Source organism: Juglans regia, chromosome 14, assembly GCF_001411555.2.
Source record: "Juglans regia cultivar Chandler chromosome 14, Walnut 2.0, whole genome shotgun sequence".
In the NCBI taxonomy this organism is placed as follows: domain Eukaryota; kingdom Viridiplantae; phylum Streptophyta; class Magnoliopsida; order Fagales; family Juglandaceae; genus Juglans; species Juglans regia.
This window is the reverse complement of record NC_049914.1, coordinates 66,228-92,732: the sequence shown is the minus strand read 5'-3', so window position 1 is coordinate 92,732 and position 26,505 is coordinate 66,228. Positions and strand designations below refer to the sequence as shown.

The window sequence follows — 26,505 nt, the reverse complement described above, 5'->3', positions numbered from 1 at the left end:
ATAAGGTTAACGAGATTCGGCATATCGTAGGGCTCTCACATGGAGGATGTGAAGACCAATTTAAAGCACTACTTACTATGATTGAGGCGAGCCACTCGCTTGAAACAAAATCAAGTTTTCAGAAAAGCAAGGTGTTAAAGCGTCTTTCTTGAGCAATCGACTATGAAGCTAGGGGTGGTAGCTCAAGTCGAGGGAAGACTATAGGGAGGGCATCATGAAGACGTACTCGTAGAGGGAGTTTCGGCTGGAGTATTAGTCTTACGGGAAACAAGAGGTTGGGGTTGGATAGGTGTGTTTAATTCCAATTCGGGCTTGGTGTATTTTGGGTAGTTTTTCACAGGCTTTTTGGGTCTTTAGGAGCTCCTAGTATGAGCTTGGTGTCTTCTTGTATACGTCCAGTGTACTTGGTTACTTCTATTGATATATATAATATTTTTACTTACAAAAAAAAAATTTATTTTAAAAGGATTATCTACCTACAAAGATAGACAACTTTGGCATCATGTATTTTACACACTGAGAAAATGTGAAACCAGAACTCTGGTCTTGACATAAAGTAAAATACCAATCAGTATCCACCAACACAAGAGGGTATAGAATCTAGATAATGTTGTAGGGCTTCAACATATGCAGCAACTCATACATGCAAGGAAAAATGAAAATCTTCAGTGAAGATACGGCAAATGCTTGGAGAGCTTACGAGAAGGAAAGCATATTTCGGACTTTGGGTGCAGTAGGCATGTCCATAAACAATGAATTGGAGAAGAAAGAAATACGCCTTCTAGCTTCCAAGTTGGATGGCACATCCATAGCAGACTCCTTTACGGTAAGCAGTAGATGAAGCCTTTTAATCTGTATAGAAAATAATGCAGTTATGCAGAAACAGAACCAGGAACTCAAAAGGGGTGCCAAGGCTGATAGAAGGAAATTCCTATTGTATAAAATTATTTAGTTTCATAAGCACTGAATTCGCAAACAAGAGAAACAGAGTAGGATTACTTTTTGTGCTGTTTATTATATATAATTAAACATATAAAACTTTCTACCTAGTTATTGTGAGAAAAGAATATTTAAGTATAGCCTCCCCACCCTCCCTCTCTTACCAATCCAATAGTCTGACCAGTGGTATAATGTAAGGGACTGGGTCCTTTCTTTTACAAATGTAATTGATATTCTTGGTAGACTATTCATAGTAACTTTTACATGCTGCGTTGCGCTTGTACCACTAAAACTGAAACTTACTTTTTCCTTCCAAGCTTCCGTTTCTGGTACAGGAAATTTAAGTTCACCAAAAAACTTATATCGTTCAGTGAAGGGTTTCATTCCCCCTTCTTTTCCATAGAGGCCATCATGAATTGACTCTACCAAACTACATGAGACAATAACAAATGAATATTAATGGTATTAGCACAATAGTATAATACTTAAGGAGACAGTTGCACCCAAGTAATATACCTAGGAACCTCATCCTCCATTATATCTCTGGTCACAATCTCAAGCATGTTGAGCAAGACAATTACGACCTCATCCTTGTCCTCCTCTTTATTCAATAACTGTTAAGGATTCTAAATTCAGTTACGATTTGTTACCAACCTTGATTCAACAGAAAAAAATAAAATAAAAAATTGAAGCTGATCTGAAAAAGCAATTACCAAATACTCGATAAGCTTAACAAATTGATCATAAAGGCTAGGTAGAGCGCTCATATTCAGTTCCGTTATCGCAGTGTCCTTTTGTATATAAGAGTCAACTTTGGAGAAAATTTCATTTATAACCCTGACGCAACAAACCAAAAAGCAATAAATAAATGCATCAGGATAGATAATTATTGTCTTTTTGCTCTTTTAATTAGATATATATCAGATAGCAGAAACTCACATTTTTTCCCGTTCTCCTAGAACCAAAAAGTTGATCATAATTTTAAAGGAAGCATAGCACTCACGAACAGCACAGTGCATGTAATTATCATCTTTCAACCTCTTTTTCAACTCACGGTCTTTTCCATTGCTGTCTTCAGCCATATGCAAAGCTACTGGAATCTACAGCAGAAGCACCGGTTTAATTCATTTACAGGTTTTATTAACGCTAATTAATGCAGTGCCATATTTACTTGGGGAGGTGATTTTTAAGAAGATCATTCACTTGAACCTTGGAAGTCTAAATTTGTTCTTTATCGATGCATCTCATCTTAAATTAGGTTTGAAATTATTTTGAGTGAGTCTTGCCTAAATGTGTTTGTTTTTGTCGAATGTACATGCCTATTGATATTCCTAGTATTTATATGGGATGTGGAGATGTAGTTCTTCCAGTCAAGTCATTTTGTATCTAACTTTGAATTTTTATCAGAGTGGTTGAGCAATGCTCCCTTTTATCCATGTCCTTATCCTGTTGTGCATTTGGATTTTATAATTCTCCCCCTTACTCCCCACTTACACCTGATCAATAATGGATGTAATTTAACTCAGGAGTAGATAAACCTTGCTAGCAAGTAAAAATGGAGGCCATTGGATAAGATCCAGATCACGGTCTGCGCAATAAGGAACAAGCAACAGGTCCATTTCCCTGCAAATTTTACAAATTTAAGCATCATAAGACAGATGGTTTAAGAAAAAGGAAAGAACATTCAAAATTTATAAATGTTAAATTGTAACTCCCAAGTCAGAAAAGAAATTAAAAGAAAAGGCAATACGTAAGGTTCATCCCAGAATCAAGAACATATCCTAATGCGGAGTTTCATTTTACCAGTTAGTAATCAGATCCTCCTCTCTAAAACTACTGATTATTTTGTTCCACAACTGAGCAAACTTGGCTTCCTCCTCGTTATTAGTTGGGATCTGAAATAACAAACACAAGAACTATCCTTCTAGGAATCAAAAGAGACAGTTGCTGAATTAATTTAATCAGTCATTATCGATTGTTGCTGTCAATAGTGTAAAACAGAAAAACCTCATCGAATTTGTGAGAGGAAGTGTCCTTCAGTCCCTTCTTCTTGGTTTCCCCATTCCTTTCCACTGGAACTAAGCGGGCATTGAAAGCACCCGGCAGTGATTGGAATCGAGACCTCAGCATTTCTAACGTTCGAATCTGAAAGTAAAACATTAGGTTTGGTATTCAATGCTAAGGATAAAGAGATTCTATGTGCTATTAACATATGGGAATGGAGTAGTCATGTATAAGAGCTTATCTGGTATTGTCAGGGTCCTACAGAAGATTGGAATCAACCAGCAACTTATATGTATATGTATGGAATTCATGCAACTATATACGTGTTTATCATGGTATTGCCTCGCAGAAAAAGGAGTATCTTACCCATGCATTCATGCCAACAATGTAACAGTGACATTATTCAAGCAATAGACCATTCCAATCTACTCTAAAGGCAGAAGATCATGAGAAATACAAGAGTAGAAGGTTTGACAAATGTACATAGAAAAATGTAGTTTTCTACATGCCTTGGATCATATTAGGATTGCACACCCTCACAAGACACCACAATAAGTTTAATTTTACACCCTCTATGATGCACCCTCACTTTAAGCACCAACTACTATGAGTGATACAGCTACATCTAAGCTGTTTTCCATATGATAGCTTGTTGATACATATCTTTCTATCAATTTATGTCGCTCCAACATAAATTCAGTTTTTACTGCTGAACAAAATATACAGATTAAATCCTATCAGTGGTGATAGGTGCTGTGTGAACTGTGTAATGCTCATATTATCCTTGAAACCATATTCTCATCAAGCCATTTGAGGGTGTAGTCTACCAAGATAAATGGGAACTAAAGAAAGGAGCCCCACCAACCTCTCCAAGACGAAGAAATGCACCATTGATACCGCCAAAAATTGTGGAGAAGATAGCATACCAAATCTGAGTATCCATAAAGTAGACCTGAGAAAAAGCTGCTTCAATTAGAAATTTACCAAATCTGAATATATTTGTTGAAGTTACACTTTTTCCTTCCTTTTCATGTTTTCTCTCTGTACACTTTTTCTCCTTCACTGTCACGATGGGTGATCTGTTCCAGTGACCATTGCTGGAAATAATTTTTTGTAGCTATTTTTTGAGTTATTCAGCAGTGGCAATGGGCTTGATTAAACATTTATTAATAGAGACAAAATTTTTTGTTTTATCATTGGAGGGGTGACACTATCTTCGTCTCACTGAGAAAAATAGAAAGTTTACTAACGAGTTGGTCCTCAGCTTTGCCAGCACTGATTGGCTTGCAAATACAGTGGAAGAATGCTCATTCTCGGAGGGAAAAAAAGAGTTTTGCAAGACGTGTCGCGATGGTGCCAAGGCACTCTATGCTCACAGGCGTTCTAACGATTTTGGACGATTTTTAGAAGTTACAGACTATGGTGGCAGTGGGAGGCGTGGTCTTCTAGCGATCCCGGCAGGCATGGAATGAAGGGGGTGGAAGAGCCTCTCCATGAAGATGAAGCACGTTCTGTCCATGCCTATCCTGGCAAACAAGACACTAGTGTTGGCTCCAAAACTGGACAGAACGACAGATAAGGGGAAGGAGATGGGGAAGCAGGTTCAGTCTTATGCAGAGGCTGCAATGGGTGGTGCAGGGAAACGGGTGGGTGGTATGGGTCATCTCTCGTTGCTACAGCTAAAAGAAAAGGACAAAAAGGGACATGCAGAGAGCACCACTGCTGCAGAGAAGGTTGGTTGAGGCACTATACCAGAAACAGGAGGTGGAGGTCTGTACTATGCTGGCGCAGCAGAAAGTGTAGAGTTGAGGTCCCTTTTTTGTTTGAAAGATGAATTAGCTGGCAGGTTTGGGGCCTTAGATGAGATACAAAATTATCATCTAATCTCATTTCATCTCATCTCATCTTATTCTCAATTATAATTTAAATACAAAATTTTCAAGCTAATCATTATAACTTTTTCTAACTTTCAAATAAAAAATAAAAAACAATTCAAATACACTATTCACAAACTATCTTCTTCTACTAAAAAAGACAATAGAAGAACTCATAAGTAAATTGGATATGAGCTTGGGTCTTGGCCAAGGCCTACAACATACGGGTATCTCTAAAGGTTGTCAGAAATGGGTTGGTCTGGAATGGGCCTAAATCCTTTAGACCCTATAAAGGAAAAAGAATTAGATCTGATTTCACTTTCAAACCATCTCATCTCAATATCCAAACACCATTCAAACACAAATATTTTTCAATTTTAAATTTTCAAATTTTGAACTTTTTCATCTAATCATTACCTAATCATTATAATTTTCCCAAACTTTCAAACAAAACACAAAAAACAATTGGAAAATGCTAGTGGAGCCCCTCAAACTTATCGCTCATGCATTTTTTTTAAATTTTTTATTTAATGATTAAGGAAGTGACTATTAATGAAATTGTGTTCTTTTTTATTTTTTTCTTAATGATTAAGAATGCTAAAAAATACTTAAAATAAAATAAAAACAAAAAGAATAAAAAATTTATAACTAGCGGTACGCCCAGCGGTAAACGCTAGGCGGCCTGCTAGCATGACCCAAAACAATTTAACTTTTTCAAATCTCAAAACAAAAATTATATTTAACCATCTTTTAACTTTATAATTTTTTATTCAAGTTTTGTTTTTCTCTCATTTCTCAAAACTCCATAAAAATCTTAACTCAAACTATTTCACTACTATTCATATATTTCTCATTTCAGCTCGTTTGTGTAATTAAACGAGGCCTTAATGGTAAAAAGAAGGTGGGTCTGGGCTGGACGTGTTTAACTAGCCCAACCATAATGAAATGGAGGCTAAAACGTGAGCCTGTTTTTTAAAAGGGCTCTATGTCCAATCCCAGCCCAACAGCAATGCTGGTACAACACCAACAATGTAACACCTAGGCCTAGCACCAGATCACAGGCCCAAAATTTATTTTGGTGGTAAATGGAATTTTAGAGCATAAATTATGTTTAATTGGCTAATATTTCAGAAACCTTATTTGAGATTTATTGGACGATTTTGTATAAGCCTGTGAGCTATAATTTTTGAGTTAGCTGGGATTTTAATTAGGCCCGAGATTAAAAAAAAATTATTTTAAGACCCATTAAGGTTTAGTAAATTATCGTTGAGATGGTATTAATGGCTAAATTTATAGGAAGCCCCAAGGACCAAAAACCCGTGCAGGTGGCCCAAGGCTTAAGCCCAATTGTGATTTTCAATCCCACGTAAAAAGCATGCACACAGAATTTCCTCTTTCATCAGGGTCTTCAACTACCTATAAATATACACGCAAAGGCACATTTTCACGCATAACCCCACAGAAGATTTTCCCTACCTAATGTAGTGATCACACAACAAGCCGCAACTCATCTTCTCACGTTCTTCCTCCCTTGATTTTCCTTGCACAACATATTTTGTTCAACTGCCTATCACCCCACACCCACCCGACGGTTGCTCCTCCCTATCGCTTTCTCTCCCACGTTTTTATTTCTCTTTTCACCCAACGCAAACGTCTCTATTTTCTGAGTTTCACAGCCTCCCAACACCTCCTTGCACAGCCACGCATGGTTGCTTCACAGAGACATCTTTGCACTGCAACCACGCGCCGCCCAAAACCACACGATTGGGAACCAACGAGCATCGTAGCTAGTCCGCTGCACTAGACCACCGGTGCACAGAGTGAGGACCACGACCAAGCCAAGCAGAAAACCACCGAAAGAAAACCTTCACCGCCACACGTCTTCCACACCCACGGCATTCCTACACCCACAACACGGAAGCCTCTGTTTTTAAGAAAGAAAAACATAGCAAAGTTTTCTTGCTTAGCCCTCCACCATGCACGGCTGCACCCCAAATTGAAAGATGTTGAAACTGTTGTGTACCACAAGTGAAGATCAACGCCCCACTCAGCCACTGTGATCCTCCCTCCCACGCTCAACCTCTCTGAATGCCACCCCACGTTGTTGGCTAGAAAGCCAAACCGGGAGGAAACCACCTGTGACCACTCGACCACCACCAACGCCATGCTCAGCTCCTCTGCCCAAGGTTGCACCACCACGAACAATCTCCACCCCCTTGGTTACGCATGTCAGTATGGCCCCCCCTCTCTCTCTCTCTCTCTCTTATTTTCTCCTCTCTCACAACACCTCACCTTCCTTTCACGTAGTCCACTCTCTATTTTGATTTCAGGGCTGACACAATATTTGAAGATCACGTGCTGGACACACAAAGGGTAGGAGTCGCACATTCATCCATTGGTTGCACCATCACTGCACCTTTTGGTTTCTATGAAGCTTCACATGTTTATAGGCCACAGGTGAATATATGAATTTAATATGGATATTTTTCGGGGGTCAAAGGACACGGGTTTGAATGGAAAATATTTGAAGGTCAAATTATGGGGTTAATATGATATTAGGATTTAATCGGTAATTGTTTGGAGAAATTACATGGGAATCAATTATTTATAGAGTGACAATATTTTAGGGTTTCAAGGATTTTAGACATTAGGAAATATATATTTTTAATATCTCTGATTTTAATTACGAAGTACATGTTCAATTGGAAATTTACGGAAGTTGCGTGACTATTTTATAGGTGATGTTTGATACTCCATGACACTGTTGTGAGAAAATTAAGAGAAGTTAAAAAAGTTCAAGCAGGGTGCTAGACTTTGCATAAAACGAATTGACTGAGATTGATTCTATAAAAAATATGCATGTTTTGTTATGAAAAGAAAACTTGAAAACAACTTTGGTCATTTTATCAGCATCACTCATGGAATCCGTATAAGAGAAAAGTATTTTTGTCATGACTGGTGTAGACATAAGCTTATTTTGGCATTTTGTTTCTAAACTGTGCAAAATGAGCGAATATTAAATCTAAAAATTTTTGCATGATTAAGTGAAGATGCTCTGAATTTGTTTTTGATTATGTGAAAATGATATGAGTCTATCTAATACTCTATTTTGATATGATGTGGCATCTAAAAAACTTTTGGCATGACTTTCTAATTCTGTATATAATTATGTTTCGGTTCTATTCCATCAAGGTCCCGCCATAGGTGATAATAGTGGTATACGGCTCAACTACGAGTAATAATAGTAGTATAAGGTCCTGCCACACGTAATAGTAGTGGTATACGACTCTGCCACGGATAATAGTAGTGGTATACGTCCTTGTCACGGGTGATAATAGTGATATACAGCCCTGTCACGGGTGATAATAGTGGTATACGGCCTTGCCACGAGTTATAGTAGTGGCTTCTGTTTGAATGCACATCATTTGGTGACGAAGTGATTTATGATCTACTTGACTATCCGCAGATGCAAAATCTTACCACGGGGGTTAAACATGGCCTCTGTTCTGATATGATGCTCTGATATGATGATGATGATGATGATGATGATGATGCTCAGTTATGCTATGCCAAATGATACTTTTGAATAAGAATATTTCTGAACTTTCACTCTAATATTTTTTATAACATGTTTTGATTTCTGCATTCTGAAAGTAAAAATATTTTTTTTCTGCATTTTGAACTCTGTAAATACTCATGTTTACATACTAGTATATGTCACTGCTTACTAAATTGTTAATAACTCACCCCTTATCTCCATAATATTTTTCAGATGATTTGAATGTTACAGTTGAGGATCAAGATTAGGGAGCATGGGCAAGATTATTTAAGTATAGTGGATTAAGCACAAAAGGAGGCCATGGTTATTGGAGAATGTTATTCAGTAAATTTTTCATGTTCTAATGACGTGGTACGTTGAGAGGTTGACATTTATATTAAGACTTTATAGTGTTTTTAGTTAATTATTTTAGAATAGTTGGTTTAAAACATTGAGATCTATGTGTAATTGAGAATTTGGGGCTTATATCTATATGGTGAGATATGATTTTAAGTGACAAGAATGAACTCTCCGACCCATCCAGGACCAGGGCATTACAGACCATGGTTTGTTGCTCCGGCAACGTCTAGGCAAGTTTCTGGCAATATCTATGACGGAGAACCTGTGCTGGCAACAATTGTGACTAAGGAGTTTACACCAATGGGGCTGTCGACACGACACTGCGAGCCATTGAGAGGGCCACCGTGCTCTAGGGTGGCATAGACTTGTGAGCCGAAGGTTTCTTGGTCGTCCCCCGCCATCGCTGCAGCGATCGTGACGTCCTGACATCGGAAACCGTACTCCATTCCGAGATGCCTGTAGACAAGGGGATGGATTTGTTGCTGGGAGGTCTTGAACACTGTGGGATGCCATAGAAAGTTGCATCGGTGACTTCAATGTCGACAACTGACCACCACGTCATGCAGGTCACTATTCCGAAGCCAGAAAAAGTCACAGGAGCAGAAAAAGAGCTGTCTGATGAATCTGGGAGGGGGGATTTAGTGGGGGAGGATTAAACATTATGTAGGGATTACATGTGATGTGAGGGTTTTGAAGATGAATTTATGGCATTACTCACAGCTATTGAGGCTGGATATGCACAATCCAAATATGATCCATACCTTAACGCGGCTAAAAAAAGAGAAAGATAACTCAAGCAAACGTGGCCCATGAAAGGAAGGTGGGGAGAAGAGCTCTAACCGAGGGTGTTTCAAGGGGAGGGCCAAGATAGTTGCTTTATAAAGCTAAAAATAATATCATGGAATATAAGGGAGCTGAATGAGTATAATAAACGCTCCAAGTCATAAACTTACTTCATCAATGGAAGGGTGATATATTTTGTTTACAGGAGACCAAATTGGAATTCATCTGAAGGGAATTAGTTCGGAGTTTATGAAGAGGTTAACATATATGGTGGTCATACTTGCCATCGAAAGGCACATCCGGTAGTGTTCTAATTATGTTTGATAAAAGGGTGGTGGAAAGGGTGGAGGAATGTGTGGGTGAGTTCACTATGGCTTGCTCTTTTATGAATGTAGAAGACGGTTTCCAAAGGACATTCACTGGAATTTATGGCCCTAATGTTGATTTGGAGAGAAGGTCCTTGTGGGAAGAAATAGCGGGACTTCTTAGTCGGTGGGAGTTACCAAGCTGCATTGGGGGTGACTTCAATGTAACTCGCTGCCCGAGTGAAAGTCAAGTGTGTCCCACATCACTTCTGCCATGAGGGTGTTTTCTGATTTCATTTCGAAACAAGAGCTTATGGATATTCCATTAACTAGAGGTACGTTTACTTGGTCCAACAATCGAGAATTTTCATCTTGGTCGAGGATTGATAGGTTTTTCTTAACTTCTAATTAGGAGTTACATTATCCAGACGTAACTCAAAAGAGATTATCCAAGTTATGCTCTGATCACTTCCACATCATCCTAGACAGCTGAGGCATTCAAGGGAATAAAAGGTATTTTAAATTTGAAAATATGTGGCTTAAATCTGACAATTTTGTAGACAGACAATAGTGGTCTTCTTACAATTTCCAAGGCTCTCCGACCTTCATTATGGCAAGAAAGTTGAAAGCGCTCAAATAGGATCTGAAGCAATAGAATGAACAAGATTTTGGCAATGTGATGCAACAGAGGTGCTCTCTTCTGGAGAAGCTACAAGGGCTGGAGGAAGAGGAGGAGGCAAGAACTCTCTCTGAATATGAGAACCCGCAAGAGCTAGGTAGCCACTGAACTTGAAAGGGTAACATTGCTGGAGGAGATCTCTTGGCGACAAAGATCAAGAGCGCTATGGCTCAAGGAGGGAGATAAGTGCATGGAGTTCTTCCATAGGGGGGGCTAATTCTCATAGGAGAAATAAAACTATTGACATGTTGATGGTAGATGGTGCAGTGCCCTTGGATCAATTAGTCATCAAGAATCACATTGCGTAGTATTATCAACATCTCCTATCTGAACAACACACTTGGCAACCGAAAGTGGATGATTTGACTTTTTCAGCATTAGATCATTAGTGCGCAGGGTGGCTAGAGAGGCCTTTTGAGGAGGATGAAGTAGGTAAAGTAGTCCATGGCATGGCTAGTGACAAGGCTCCAGGCCCTAACGGTTTTACCATGAGTTTCTTCCAAGCTTGTTGGGAAGTGATCAAGGGCGACCTTATGCATAGGATTGTTCACACGGCCCGACCTGACATTGTAGAATTCCGTTTGGTCGCTTGGCCAATTAACTGGTTAGCCGACCTGAAAACGGAAAACGGGTATTCCGACCCGACCATTTTTTTTTTTTTTTTTTGGGTGTATGTGGTGTGGTAATAATCTAAAAAAATTTGATTACCATTCTATACAAAAAATTTGAATACAAGAAACAAAATCAATATAAAGATTAAGAAATCACTTAAAAGTTAGTTATCAGATTAAAAAAAGTAATAATAAGAAGAAAAATAAGAAGAGTGGTTGAAGACATACTAAGGCCTCGTTTATTTTCACAATTCCTCTCAGCTCATCTATTCTCATATCATCTAATCATTACAATTTTCTCAAATTTTCACATATAATAAAATAAATTATTCATTTTTTTCAAATTTTAAAACAAAAATAATATTAAAAAAATATATTCTAACAATATTTTATTTCACTTTTAATTTTAATCTCAACTAAATTCATCTCATCTTATTTTATTTGTGAGAACAATTGAAACCTTGGGGAGATATATACTGCCAGACAAGTATAAGGTAACATAAGGGAGCACGTATTTCATTTTACAATAAATTATAAATTCTTGTTTTTGGGCCAGTTGGGATAAGGGGTATTAAATTATAATGACACATGCTTTTTGGACGTGCGGGGCCCACATGCACCTCAGAGGTTTTAAACTTGTATGTCAAAGATTAAGAGAGAAGGCAAATGGCCTTACTTTTTGGCCGGTTGAAAGTTCGGGCAACGAGTAATGACCAATACCAAACCGTTTTTATACGGAAAAAGCGGAAGCGGAATTCTCCACCCGTTTTGCATTTCGAAACGGTTAAATAGAATCAGGTCGGGTCCGGTGCACAGCTCATTTGTTCAGCTCTACTTATGCGGGTCTTTCAAGGTTTTCATACTAATGCCAGCTTTGAAAAAAGCCTTAATGCTACTTTCCTAAAAAGATGGGGTCTATGGACATTAGAGACTATCATCCTACAAGATCCTTTCTAAAGTGTTAGCTAATCGATTGAGTACGGTGATGGAAAAGGTAATTTCGAAGCCACAAAACGCCTATGTCAAAGGCAGACAAATCCTAGATTCAATCTTAATTGCAAATAAAGTTTTGGATGGACGACTCAAACCTAGAGAACCCGGGTTACTTTGCAAATTAGACATGGAGAAAACCTATGATCACGTCATTGAAAGTTCCTAATTTATTTACTTGCAAGATGTGGCTTTGGGGAGAAATGACAAAAATGGGTAGAGTTTTGCATCTTTACAGTTCGATTCTCTACTTTGGTGAATGACTCTCCGGTGGGTTTCTTTGACTCCTCCGGTGGTTTGAGACAAGGAGATCCTCTCTCTCCTTTACTTTTTTATTTGTCATGGAAACTCTTAGTAAGATGATTGTGGATCTTGTGGAATGCGGCTTTCTCTATGGTTTTCCGGTAGGGAATGGAGTTTATGGTTCCATGGATATTTCTCACCTGCTTTTTGCTGACGATTCTTTTATCTTCTATGGAGCAAATGTCAGGCATATCCAATCTTTGAGGGCTCTACTTCTTAGCTTTGAAGTTGTCTTAGGCTTGAGAGTTGGGCCTTGTTTGGATTAAGAGAACATCTCAACTCATTTCATCTAGTCATTACAATTTTTCCAAACTCTCACACAAAATATAATAAATAATTTAACTTTTTCAAATAAAAAAAAATATTCTAATAATATTTTATTCAACTTTAACCTTTCATCTTATCTCATCTCATCTCATCTCATCTCAACTCACTGTCCAAACCTCCCCTTAATCTCTCAAAGTCTGAATTAGTGCCGATGGGAGCTATCCCCAATGAGGAGAATTTAGCCTCTCTATTGGGATATAAGGTATCCTCTTTACCTTTGAAGTATCTTGGCTTACTATTGAGTGCTCCCTTTAAATCAGAGAGGCTTTGGAATGGCGTGGTTGAAAAGGTGGAGTGCAGATTGGCTTCTTGGAAGAGGTTGTATTTGTCTAAATGTGGTAGGCTCACTCTAATTAAAAGCACTTTTTCTAACTTATCCACTTATTTTCTATCCTTGCTCCCACTCCCCACAAAGGTTGCCAACCGTATAGAGAAGCTACAACGGGACTTCTTGAGGAGGGAAGAGTTCAAATTTCACTTGTATGTACCCCAATTTCTGAGGGTGGTTTGGAGATACATAACTTGATGAAATTCACCCAAGCCTTGTTGGGTAAATGGTTGTGGAGGTACCAAAACGAAAGGGGGGGCTTTATGGAAGTTCGTTATAGATTCACAGTTTGGGGAGGCTTGGAGAGGATGGTGCTCGAATGAGGTATGTGGCACTGGCACATATGGGGTGGGTTTGTGGAAATAGTTTAGGAGACATTGAGAGATCTTTTGAATACATGAATATATTATGGTGGATGACGGCTCTCGTGTTAGATTTTGGTATGACAAATGGTGGGGTGAACATAGGCTCCAAGACACCTTCCCTGCCATTTTTGAGATCACATGAGAAAATGATGCAGCGGTATTCGACCTCTTGGTCCTTTCTAGTGGCTCTCCTCAATGAAATGTAGAATTCCTTAGGGCAGTGCCCAAGACTGGGAGATGGAGACTATCACAGAGTTCTATGAGATATTGTATTTTATAAGCATGACAGAGGGTAACATAGATAAGATGAGCTGGAGCCCCTCCAAGAGAGGAAAATTCACGGTCAGATCGTTTTATCAAGTTCTAAAGAGTCCTGGAATGACCATGTTCCCATGGAAGAGAATATGATATACGAAAGCTCCTTCAAAAGCAGTTTTTTTCGTATGGACAACATCTCTGGAAAAGATCCTCACCATAGATAATTTAAGGAAACGTCGGGCAATGGTGTTGGACTGGTGTTGTATGTGTAAGAAGAATGGTGAAATGGAAAATCATTTGTTCTTACACTGCGGGGTGGCCAAGACCATATGGGATGATTTTTTCACGAGAATTGGATTGTTATGGGTCATACCTCTTAGACTAGTGGATTTCCTTGCAAGCTAGAGAGGCCTCCGAGGCAACTCACAAGTGGCAACGATCTGGAGAGTGGTTCCTATATGTATGTGTTGGTGCATTTGGCGGGAGAGAACTGATAGAAACTTCGAAGATTGTGATAGAACAATGGATGAGCTTAAAGGTTTCTTTTTTATTTTTAAAACTTTGTTCTCATGGGCAGGGTCTATTGTCTATAATGGGCTAAATGTCCATGATGTTCTACTTTCGATTGTAAACTCTAATTAGGTTATTCTCATGTATATTCCCTGTGTAGTTGGGTTTTGCCTACTTCTATGAATAAAATTTCTTGATTATGTATAAAAAAAAAAAAAAAAATAGAAATTTAGCATACAATGAACAGAGTGAAACAGTTAATGGGACGGATATGGCACTGGAAAAAACAAAAACATACAATAATTATAGGAGCCCAAAGTGACATCACAACGCCGATGTTGTTCTTGGCTGCAAACAACAACTGATGACATCACAATCCATTTCCACAATGTAATATTAAACATTCATCCAGCTATTAGTACCTTGAGGGAAGAATTCATGCCACTGAAATTTTCTTACAGGATATTGCATGATATGTTTGGTTGGATCAACAAGAGGCTTAATCTGCAAAGATGAATATTTTGGCTGGATTTACCCATTACTTGACACCAGAAGTCTTAGATAAGGTTTTTCAACGTTCCATAACTAGACCACAATGTACAGAATGAATATATTGACAATTTTCATTACATAAGTCATTGAATTGAGTAAAAAGTGTTCTTGAGATCAGAGGTATGTGAATGCACTAATTTTATATCTGTTAGATAGTAATGTTATTTTACTAGATAAACTAAACTTTTATCTCTCAGGTAGAAGTTAGATTATTGTATGACTTATCTTGAGAGAGTTGGTTATTTTCTGACTTCACAGAGGGAGTAAAAGCAATATTAATCAAAACATATTCTGCATCATAGATCCAACATTGAATCACTATATTTGAATTATTTGACCACTGGAAGTCTTGCAGTAAATCATATCAATACCGTCAAATGTTCAGAGTTCTGTATTATACGTGTTCAATCACCTATGGACACTGGAAAAATCCATTTGTATGACAAGCATGTTCATTAGCAACTTGTTATCTTAAAATACTCAATAGCTTTTGTTCACTCTAATAGTTTTGAAACAGATGTTGCTGAAATAGTTTGACTACCTTTTGTTCACTCTAGGCTGTTGCATAGTTTTGAAAACATATGTTACTGAAATACTTTGACATGTCATTATATATGGTAACGTTATTTCTTTCATGAATAAATCTATTTGCAAATCTATTTATGTACACATACTAAACACACCGCTGATGTAGAAGCCTAATGCATAAGCTTACATAAAAAAGTATTGGTGTTTTGAAAAATTTTATGAATATAATGGGTTCCACAATAAGTGATGTTATACACACCAGGCTTGTAAATAGGATAACTCAGTAACACTATTTCTCCCATGAATACACTAAACATACCGTTGGTGTGAAAGCCCGCCACATCAGTTTACATAAAAAAGTACTGGTATTTGACATTTCTAATGAATGTAATGAGCCACACAATAAGTGGTATGTTACACACAATACTTGTCAATGGCATAACTCTTCTCCCACTCCACAAGTATATCATCTGATAAGAGCGCTCAATAGTTCTCCATCACACTCCAATTGTCAGCTATTTAGCTTATCCAACGTAAAAGTTATTGTTTCATGTTACTAAGAATTCCCCTGTACTTCTTAAAGTTTCAAATAGTGTTATGCAAGTATCTAGATGAATATAAAGTCATGGTAGTAGCTTTTCTCCCATTCCTCATATCATTGGATAACGGTACTGTAATACTAAGGATAAGTGAAATACCTCTATGTAGTAACTGAATGCCAATTTTGATATAATCAGGAGAACCCAAAATATAGTGTACCTAAGATTAGAGCAATTAGAAGATAATAGAGGCATTGGTTAATCTCATCTAATCCATGCTGACCTGATAATCCAAGTTTGTTGTCTTACTTGATAAGAGAAATTGAGCTCTCTTGCATTGCCCTTCCAACATAGAGCCGAGGCTACAATATAGCAAAAGACTTTAAAGAAAAGAGAGAAAGAAAAATATAATTTTTGAGAGATACTTTACAGAATAATAATAATCAAGTAATTAGCTAAAAATCAGTTTCAAGTAAGATATCCTTGGGCATGTAAAAAAGTAACACATTGTCAGAAACAATCACAAGTATCAATGGAAAAGTCCAAAAACATATATCTGCATACCTGCGACCACCACATCAAAAGCATCACAATCTTATGGTTTGATCTTTCAAGAAACCGGCGAATGAAAGGGAACAGAAACAACACTATTGCAAGCATGTTTGGAGATAAGTAAATGAGGACGGCCAAAATGAACAAAGAAGGTGAACTTGGGCTATTTCCAAACCAACCCTTGATGGTCTGTGCAAACCCAGGAGGGTTCTTCCAACTATAGGCATAAGTTACAGGTAAAACTACGACCCATGTTGCAGCAGAAACAGCCTTCAAAATATATCTTAACCTGACATATATCGACATGCTCTGCCTTGCTTGCCAGCTCAGGATTATATCAAGGACAGCTGCGATATTCTCGAAAAAAAATTGAAACAAAATAAAAGTAGTAAGAATTAAGTGCAAAAATAAGTTTTAATGAAAACTGTGATAGTAATAATTGAAGCTGTATGTGGAAGATACTGTAAGGCTCTCCACATCACTGACTCATAATGAAATGCCTAAATGAGCTTTTGCAAAACTGAAACAAACTAGGCCAATAAGAACAGAAAAACCAAGACATGTATCTGGAAAATGATCAGGAAGATTTTAAATAAAATAAAGCCAATGCTGTGCAACAATCGACTACATTTAATTTTTCTTCAGGCTTCAGCTCATTCCCCTATTGAATGTTACTACCTCAAGATTTAGGTTTATTGATTCACTACTTCCTTTTGGTCCTAATAAGCTTATATATTTTGATATCTTTTTTATACCATTTTGACTTCTTCACCATTGGTTCCATTACTAGCTTTTGCCACATGTTACATCCTTTGGTAGATCCACTAATGCTGCATTTCAGCAGAATATTTTTTACGTCATTATACCTCAGTCATGGAATAGGTGGAGAGATAACGATCTAAAACAAATTATTTTTTTGTACATGCTTCATTAAAACAACCAAGTAGTTTTTTTCATATATAAGTAACTCCAAAATAATTTTCTACAGTATACATATGAAAATCTAATAATTCCTATACATCTTCTGTTCGAGATGAATTGGATTAGCTTATTGGCTTGGACACAGGCAAGGATCATCTCATTCAAAATTAGGAAGGGGTGTCGGACTTGGTCATTCCCAAAATTATTTTTTGATAAGTAGTAAATCCCAAAAGCCTGACCATGTGGAGATGGCTCTATGTGCATGAGTATGTAAGGTATTAATTTAAGCGTTTGTTTTCATGCTAAAAAGCTACAGATTGTGAAACAAGATATAAAATGATGATGTTTCACACCCTCATACTTCTCAACCCTAAAGGGTTCGCTCAAGTGATAAGGACCTTGGTCTTCAGGGTATGCTTCTTAGGGTTATCTCAAATCCTTGGGTGCAAACAATTTCTAAGGGCCACATCTCATCGGTGGAAAGCCAATGAGATGCGGGTTCCACCGATGAGACGCGGGCAAGTTACACGAGTCCAGGGTTTAACATGTCATGTTGTGTTTGAAGGATCTGGAATTCCTTGTCAGAAAAAAAAAAAAAAAATCCTCATATTTTTCAGCATAAAATGCAGGTGACATTTCTTTATAGCTTTGATAGTATTGTTGGACATGGGTGTTGTGTCCTTGAGTGTCTGGCATACCAATTTTCAGCCCAAAGAATCCAAAAATCACAGATCATCATTCAAGCATTGTAAATCAAATTGGTTCACAACCCTAGCTTGTCATGATCCTAATGCAATTCCAGTGAAACATGTTAAGTTAAAATTAAGTAGAGCAGTTGGGGCTTGTTTTCCAAAAGCATCTAATTTCCAGCAAAAATGTGAAATAAAGTTGGAATTTTGCAAATAAAATCATGTAGCCATCATCTATAAAGTTGAAAAACAGAGAATGATTATAAGTACGTATGAAAAAAAAAACTGCAACTTTCACAACTGCCAATAGACTAGAAATAGTGAACCAACATAATCAGTTCAGCAGGTTTTATCTACCTTGTGCAAGCTTCAATACTGCAGCAGTTATGAAGACACTCAACACCTTCTTGAAAACATCACCCTCAAACATGGAACTTAATTTTCCAGACCCATTTGAAGCAATGATGATCATTGACTAAATTGGACAGAATATTAGAAGATTGTTCATATATGGGCTTAAGATAGAGGAACACAATAATAGCAAAAGTAGGGAGGTTACCTGTAAACACAAAATATAAAAGCTCCACATTCTATCAAAACTTCTAAAGATATGCCAAAATGAGCGTATTTCGACAAAATTGGTTTTCCCAATCCATCGATCCCCAGTATAAGGTTTATCATCCTGAATATTAAGAATTTCCACAGTTTGACAAGATTAGGAGTGTTAAGTTTATATTGTAATAAATCAGAAGTTTGTTTTACAAACGAAATGTAGTTGTACAAAACTCTGCTTTTCCAACTTCAAGGATAGGGTATTAGTTCATCTACAGCAAGGGAACAGATTTTACACCAGAGATGGTTAAAGTGTTGTTATGAAATAAAATGACAACTCCGGAGTGCTACATATTAGCTATGTGATGTCAGTCATTGAGTGAAGTTACATAGCCCAGCAGTTTATGGTCTTAAATGCATGTCGACACTAAAATGGAGTCAGTTAGATCAAGAAAGAAGTGGACAACCAGAAATTTGTGTTTGAAAGATTCGTATCATTGATCAAGTACAACAATTACAGTAGTCCAGGCATTTAGGAAAACAGAGAAGATCATGTAAAAATACAAATACATAAATAGCTACATATAAATCTATCGGTCACAACAAAGGTTATAGCCACAAAAGTAATAGCTGTTAATAATATCTATGCTAGCACTACTACCAGAAAGCACTAGTTGTAAAGCATGACTGCTCTTGCAAAAGGATCAAGGACATAATGTTCGTACTTCTCTACAGAAATAGTCTATCGGTACATTCATACAGTATACTTGCTACATTCACATCCTCCATAGCTATCTAACGAAAATAATTCCCTCTCCTTTACGAGCAAGTTTATTGAAGGGTACAACTAGAATTTGTAAATCTACTCTGCCTTTTTCAAATCATGTGGAAGGTAATGGTGCTCTATTTCCTGTTCTGTCCATTTTTGTTTCACTTGTAGATGCCTGGTGAAAATTCAAAATAAAATGGATGGGGCTCAAACAAAAGATTGTATAAGGATATGAGAAATGTCAGGAGTATCACAGAAATTTCAGTTATAAAATTACGTGACTGTTAGACTGTCAAAACAAAACTTTGGGTGTCTACTGATGGGCATGATAATTTGGCTCATAGGTTCTAATTCAACATATCCTGGCGCAAAGAGTAGGCAGTTAGCAATGGATTGAGAGTCAAGTAGATTTGATTAACATAAGCTTTGCAAAAGGCCCAAATAACTTTTCTCAATCTCATTCTCTTACTTTGGTTTCCTTCTCTCAATCTCATACTCTTCTTTCCTTCTGTTAACCTTCTAATCCTTATCTTTCTTCCTTCCTTCCTTCTCTGGTAGTTCTGTCTTACCTTCCTCTTTCTTCTTATTGTCCTGTAATTCATTTTGGGAGTCCAGAAAATTCTTCGACCGTTACTTACACCATACTTGTATTAAAAAGAGCCTAATAAGCCATGTGAATCCCTCTTTTCTTTCTTTTTTTTTATTGCTCTCAATTCTTAAAGCCCTTTCTTTTTTATTTCGTCCTCCAAGCTAATCAAATTATTGTCTGTTCGCTGGGGTTTTATTATTAGTCTTTGGTGGTGTACTACTGGTAAGACTAATTAAATAATGTCGCGTGCTTTACTGAACTCCATTCACTCTTAAGGTTCAGCACTTTGGTTTCCCAATTACTCTTAGGCCCCATTTAAAAACCTAGGGATGCAAGTGGCTTCTCTCTCTCTCTCTCTCACCTCAGATTCAATATGTCCTTTATACCTTTCATTCAAGTGGCCTAGCCTTTATTTTTTGGTGTTTCACCACCCCCTTCCTATTTACACCAACATTAATGTTTTTCTTCACCAGATCTTCCTTACCTAACTCCTACCACCTTCCCTTGAAGACAGCCCTTAATATTAAGAATTACATGCTCCAGCACCCAAGCTACAGCACATCTCGATAAGAGCCTCTCATCAATAAGCTTTTCTGAGAAAGAGAGGAGCAGAGAACTGAGAAGGTGAGGAAATTTCTAGGTGTTTACTATGAATCTAACTATTGCCCTGGTCAGAGCATGCTAAAGCTTATTTGAACTAGGCAGTATATCGATATGTTCAAGTAATGGATCACTGTAAGCCATAGTTCAGAGGCAAATATTGCAAACAAAATTTGAAGCATGAGTCAAATTTTATGTTCCACACTTTGAAACATAAACAAGACTAGCAAACCAAGCAACATAAAATTAAAAATTAAAGCATACGTCATTTTTGTTAACCCAAGGTTGTTCTCGATGCAGGCAAAAGAAATCAGCATCAGCACGCATAGGCCAACCTAACCGAAAACAATCAGCTGACCTGCAGTCAAACCAACTGAATTTTTATTACCTACATTCAGTACGTATGGAAATGCATATAAACAACAATGCATAGTACCAGAAGTATTCATTTAAATCATCATAATTTCTCCACTGAGAATGCATAGATTTTCCTCCTTTGCCCCTTTTAGCTTCCTTGAAGACAAAAAATAAATGGGGATTCAAACAACAATTATCAATAACAAGAAATTTTATGGACCCAGCGAGACATGCAGGAAAAAAAAAAAACACCTTTGCTATTGTCTGGTATATTGGGGTTACTACTTTATTTAGAAAGGCCTCATCATCACCACCATAGGCTGGCCTTATAGGTTCACCAGTCATTGGACTAATACTTCGTGCCAGCATCCCATACAACTCAAATGCCATCTATAAGGATAGTAGCACAGAAGGTGAATAACTAAGGATTGCAATACACAAAGTGAATAACTGTAAGTGTGTCTATATAGCTTAAACTCAGCTATTTTGAATTGGATTCAAAACACAATAGTGAATAATAGTAAGTAAGAAATATCCTCCCTGACTAACCTCTTTTCAAACTCTCCTACAATAAACATCATTAAATGGAAAATAGGAACAAAACATGCAGCGCCCGACATCATAAGTTTTACATTTTCAATAATCCACTAAATCACATCAATAAGTAAATTTAGAAAGATGTTATTTGTATTATTCAGTTTATAGTCTCTTTCTATAAAGTGGCAAGAATTTATAAAAATCAATATAATTCCCTTTGAATATAAATGTTTCATAAAAATCCTTTTCCTCCCTCTCCCTTATGATCAGAGCCCCCAAAATAGAAAAAGAAAAATTTATTTCTTTCCAACTAACGTTATAATCTCATGGTGGGTTTGAACTACACATACATGATGATAAATGTAGCAAAGGCATTCAGGCATGAATCTCAAGTTCGCAGCTTCTCCCCATATAAGCAGATATAAACACATGTATAGTAATTTTCGCTGCTGCACTTCCTGTTGAATTGTTGGTAACCTGCCAATTAAAGTAGTCACAGGGTATGATAGTAATTAAAAGTGCCTGACAGTTAGCATCAACTAGCAACAAGGAAACCATGAAATGCAAAAGTTAAAAAAAAAAACACTTTCTCCCAAGTACCAACTACAGCAAAAGAACGCAGCAAAACCTGAACCACTTAACTTACCAAAGGCTACTTTTGCGATCCAAAAACTTGCACCACTTCTTGTAGTTTTTGAAAAGTTTCTTCATTACTTCTGTCAGAGCACGATCATCCAGCTAAAGGGGAAACAATTACCACATGTTATAGAAGAAAAAACAACACTCAAAAAGATGAAACTTAAGCCAGATATATCTAAGAAGATAAGACCTTGGGTTGCTGATCAGTCTTTGAGGATTCTCGAACGTGCACATTTGCAAGCAACAGAATCAAATGCTCCCTTTGATTGGCAACACTATGCTTCTGTATGCAAATAAATGGAACCTAGTCTGCTGATTAAGCTCGAAAAACCTAGTAATGGACATCAAACAATCTGGTAAGTCACCTGAAAACCAAACATGGCCTGAAGCCAGTCTAGCATGTCTTCATTTACTTTCTTCTGGTGGTCCTTTGGCCATGGCAAACCCCTAGTGTTGCGAAGTGCAGAAACACTAACTTGAATCTGAAAAAAAAAAAAAAGAGAGAGAGAATTCACAAACAATCAAATGCAAAAATTAAGGACTATCAAGAATTCCACACAAGAACACTGCAACAAACCTCCGGATATCTCATAATAGCCTGATTTTGACTATCTGGATCAAGAGGAAGAATATTATAAGGCACATATAACTGTTTTTTCTCCTCAACTTTGGTGTGAGCTTCCAAAATCTACAATGAAAATTTGAAAGAAATATTATCCAATCACCAAAAAAATAGAAGAAAGAAATAATAGGGGGAAAGTACACTTTGCACCCTCAAACTATCAGGAGTCCTATACTTTGCACCCCAAACTATCATAATTGACACATTGCACCCTCAAAGTACCAAAAACTGACACTCTGCACCCCCAATTGAATTATGACCGTTGATATGAAAGAAAAATAGGTGATATGACACAATTTTGATCATCAGATATTAATGAAGGATGGAAAGCGTCACTTTTTTGTTAGTTTGAGTGTGTCAAATTTTGGTATTTTGGGTTGAAAAGTACAAAACCCTTGGTAGTTTGATGGTGCAAAGTGTATTTTTCCATAATAATTATTACATCGTCATATATAAGACAGCTACGGCAGCAGAGAGTTTTAAATATATTATCAGCAAGCATAATAACAGTTTGGTCAAGAGATCATATCCTTCAGAAAGATGTCAAATGGTTTCAGTTTCACCTCATCGGCCATTTCAACTTCCTCTGTCTGGTTCACAGCCCTCAAAACCTCAAATAGGACAGCAGCAGTTTGATATGCTTTTGTAAGTTGGGCGCTGAGTTAGGGACATAAAGCTTAATATAAGATAAAATATAATGGAAAAGAGAAAGCGCAATTAACATCAATTCTCTTAGAGAACCAACCGATCATGTTTATCAGCAGCATTCTGCAACGCTTGAATATACTTTTTGTAGTAATGTTGGTAAAAGTTCTGCATTACACTAGCATCACTCTTTGCTTTTCCTGCAAATGTCGTTTCATTTTCCTGAAATAGTAAAACAGATGAACTAATATTTCTGCCAAATTCCAAATGGGAGGCCATTGATAAAAATTTGCTAGGGAATTAAAGCCAAGAAAAATATTGACAGATTGAAACAGTCATAAAAATATAAGGTCACGCAAACTATTTTCTTTCAAAAAGAAGGAATAGAAAATAACACAAAATATTATTAGAAACCAATTAAAGGACATCAGAATTTCAAAATATTTAAATCCAAATCATAAAAAAGAAATAAATGATTTGATAATAGCAAATCATGCACTGAGACCACTAAGCAATGATAAATGTTGTATGGTCTGACAGCAAACGCTAGTAAAGGTTAGGTCCATTTCACAGGGAGATCAGATGATTAAGTCCGATTGTTTTCTACTTTACAGTTTAAAGAAGGGAAGCTTCCAAGGAGATAATTATGGAAGTTGAATCTTCAAGACTCTCAACCATTCTCAACCACTTGTTCACAAGATAGCTACAAGAATTCACTCATGGGCATTTATTCATTGACTTATGATGTAACCGCCCAAGGTGATAGAATGTAATCACGGTTTTCCTCCGTCACAAGAGAGGGATTATTAATAAAATTACAGGCTACCGCTTTTTTATAAAAAAATCAAACTAATGGACTTTAAAGTAACTGTTCTTTCCAGGAAAATCACAATTCCTGTGATCTCCTTAAAACATTTTATGCGTCTTTCAAGCATTTTTTAACTTCCATTCCTTGCCCCAGTCTACGATTTGTTTCTGAAACTCTCACTGCATTTGAGATATGGCCACAGAGTTATGTATAATTCTGGAAGTAGCATGACAGCAACAGTTTTTGTTGTACTTCAGAATGGAAACCCTTGTTAGCACCCAGCTTAGACTAAGGACTTGGAGTCTATTCAGTCCAGACTACATAAAGTTGTTTTGAGTACTGGAGGCTCAGTTAGTTGTCTGCCCTCTGGTGATCTTAAATATTGATATAGAGCAACTGCAAAGCACTTGGAACACTAGGTGTTTTATTTCTTTGTGGAAGTTGGTGGGTATATAAACTCTATTCCAAAAAACCCTTTATAAACTGCATTGCAAACAGGAATGGACTATTAACCAGGGATCAGCAAGTTAACTGGGGTTATAAGGGAGACTCTGCATTTTTTGCATGGAATCAGCGGTAACACATAACTCACTTATTTATGGGTGCTCTTTCACTAGGCGTGCTTGGCAGACTATATGGACTAGCCCGTTTCGTGAAAAGACAGATACAAGATTGGGAAAAGGACTTATTGGGCCATGAACTCCTTGAAAGGAAAGGATTCCAGATTTACCCTTTGTAGGGTTTCCCCGCTAGTTACCATCTACTAGAGTTGGAGTTTTCATGCTGGCAGTTCTTGTATTTCTGTATTTGCTAGAATGGAATAACTAATTAATCCAGGGAAGCAAGAAAGAAAAATGAGAGTAGCAAATAATAATTGGTATTTGAATCTTCTTTATCAGACCTCCGGTCCTTTCACAGGGATCCTTAAAAAACATCGCATACTAGGAAGAAATCACATAAGTAAGCAATATATAAGCTTACCCTTTCTAGCCGTTGAAGAAGTGCAGTTTTAAATTGGCGAACACCTCGTCCACTGGATGTGGGATCTAGTTTGTGAGCTTTTTCAAAGGCATAAAACCGACCTAAGTCCAGCATTGAAATTAATATGCATTTGAGTACAAAAACGTATCAGTGTTCAGAAAACATTGCATGGCATTCATTCAGAGATATGTGCCATGATAAATTCTGTCAGGACATAAATATCATTTTTTTAAAGTAAGACAGAGATATCATATTAGAATAGACAAAACCAAATAATGTGAATGGTTTAAGAAACAGAACCATTATTTTACTTATAATTCACTAACATTGTAACACTATGAACTAACCAATTATTATATTGACTAGAAGACATTAACCAGAGACTCCAGCATTTGAAATACCCATCGCATCCCATCCTTAGAAACATTTTCAGGAAACAAAAAGGTGCATTCATTGAAGGATTTTTCTAGGGAAATTTAACTATTATGCCGGTGCCACTCAATCATTGCAGGAACATTATATACAGCTGGCCAAACAAATCAAATCGAGTTAAAATCAACATAGTCGAAGATACATTAAATCCAAGTGGCTTTTAAAATTCTAGCGTATCGAAGAGGATACTTTGTGATATATGTTAAATAAATACTCCAAGCATACATGCACATACCGATGCAAACTAATTTGAAGAAAAAAAACACTACAACTTACAGAGATAAGCAACTCTTGGGTTGCTAGCCTCGACTTCATTAGCCACACGGAGAATTGGAGCAATCTCAACCAACGAAGAAGGCACCACCTCACTATCCAAAGTCGGCTCTCCTAAATTCCCGGCAGTCTGAGTCCGTAAAATTCGCCTTGGCGGTTGCTGATTGGACCCCCTTCTATACGCCATCTCTAAACCACAAAAGAATTATCAACTCAAGCTACCCTGTCCACCTGTCAAACCCAACGAAACATTCTCAAGAAAAAAGACGGAAAATAGATCCAAATTTAGCTTCTGAAAATTTTCAAAAACCTCACCCAACTAAGCATAACTCAATAGTTGACTTTTTTTTCCCGACGTTTAAGATGTTAAAACAACAAAAAGAAATTTTAAAATGGACGAGAAAGAAAATCTTGTGTAATAGAGAAAAGAACCGCATGTAGATGCTGATCAGCAGACAGAAGAAGCAAATTATTCTTGATGAATGCCATGTATAACCTTATAGAGACATGCATGTCTATGAGACATACACACATGGTTTAGGACCCAGTATCTTGGAGACTGCATCACTCTGCCTCTAAGATGTAATTGATAATTAACTTAGATATAATAAAAATCTTGTGAAATAAAAATCTTGACCTTTTTATATACAAAAAAACACTTTTGTACATAAACAAAAGTTAGAATCAGAAACTGAAGACCCTAAAACTGAGTGAAGATTAGAAAAAAAAATCTTTCTGCCTCAAAC

At 37.1% G+C, this 26,505-nt stretch overlaps 1 protein-coding gene across 2 annotated transcripts in view; it reads right to left on the bottom strand.

The window, feature by feature from the left end:
- Positions 1–26,505, bottom strand: part of LOC109001495 (callose synthase 2) — a 34,773-nt gene that overhangs the window by 7,959 nt on the left and 309 nt on the right. For both annotated transcript variants that reach the window (XM_018978801.2, XM_035685500.1), the window contains exons 2-29: positions 25,763–25,990; positions 25,055–25,155; positions 23,366–23,487; positions 23,184–23,277; positions 22,576–22,686; positions 22,364–22,480; positions 22,189–22,281; positions 22,006–22,097; positions 21,710–21,836; positions 21,075–21,212; positions 20,902–20,978; positions 20,730–20,823; positions 18,515–18,637; positions 18,313–18,430; positions 16,358–16,692; positions 16,103–16,155; positions 15,953–16,013; positions 14,597–14,678; positions 14,473–14,522; positions 3,809–3,895; positions 2,947–3,084; positions 2,743–2,834; positions 2,478–2,562; positions 1,879–2,039; positions 1,653–1,776; positions 1,456–1,553; positions 1,243–1,369; positions 701–852 (exon numbers count right to left, since the gene is read on the bottom strand). In XM_018978801.2, the coding sequence (XP_018834346.1) occupies positions 701–852; positions 1,243–1,369; positions 1,456–1,553; positions 1,653–1,776; positions 1,879–2,039; positions 2,478–2,562; positions 2,743–2,834; positions 2,947–3,084; positions 3,809–3,895; positions 14,473–14,522; positions 14,597–14,678; positions 15,953–16,013; positions 16,103–16,155; positions 16,358–16,692; positions 18,313–18,430; positions 18,515–18,637; positions 20,730–20,823; positions 20,902–20,978; positions 21,075–21,212; positions 21,710–21,836; positions 22,006–22,097; positions 22,189–22,281; positions 22,364–22,480; positions 22,576–22,686; positions 23,184–23,277; positions 23,366–23,487; positions 25,055–25,155; positions 25,763–25,946 (3,236 nt within the window). In that variant the 5' untranslated portion in view covers positions 25,947–25,990. The remainder of the gene's footprint in view (positions 1–700; positions 853–1,242; positions 1,370–1,455; positions 1,554–1,652; positions 1,777–1,878; positions 2,040–2,477; positions 2,563–2,742; positions 2,835–2,946; positions 3,085–3,808; positions 3,896–14,472; positions 14,523–14,596; positions 14,679–15,952; positions 16,014–16,102; positions 16,156–16,357; positions 16,693–18,312; positions 18,431–18,514; positions 18,638–20,729; positions 20,824–20,901; positions 20,979–21,074; positions 21,213–21,709; positions 21,837–22,005; positions 22,098–22,188; positions 22,282–22,363; positions 22,481–22,575; positions 22,687–23,183; positions 23,278–23,365; positions 23,488–25,054; positions 25,156–25,762; positions 25,991–26,505) is intronic.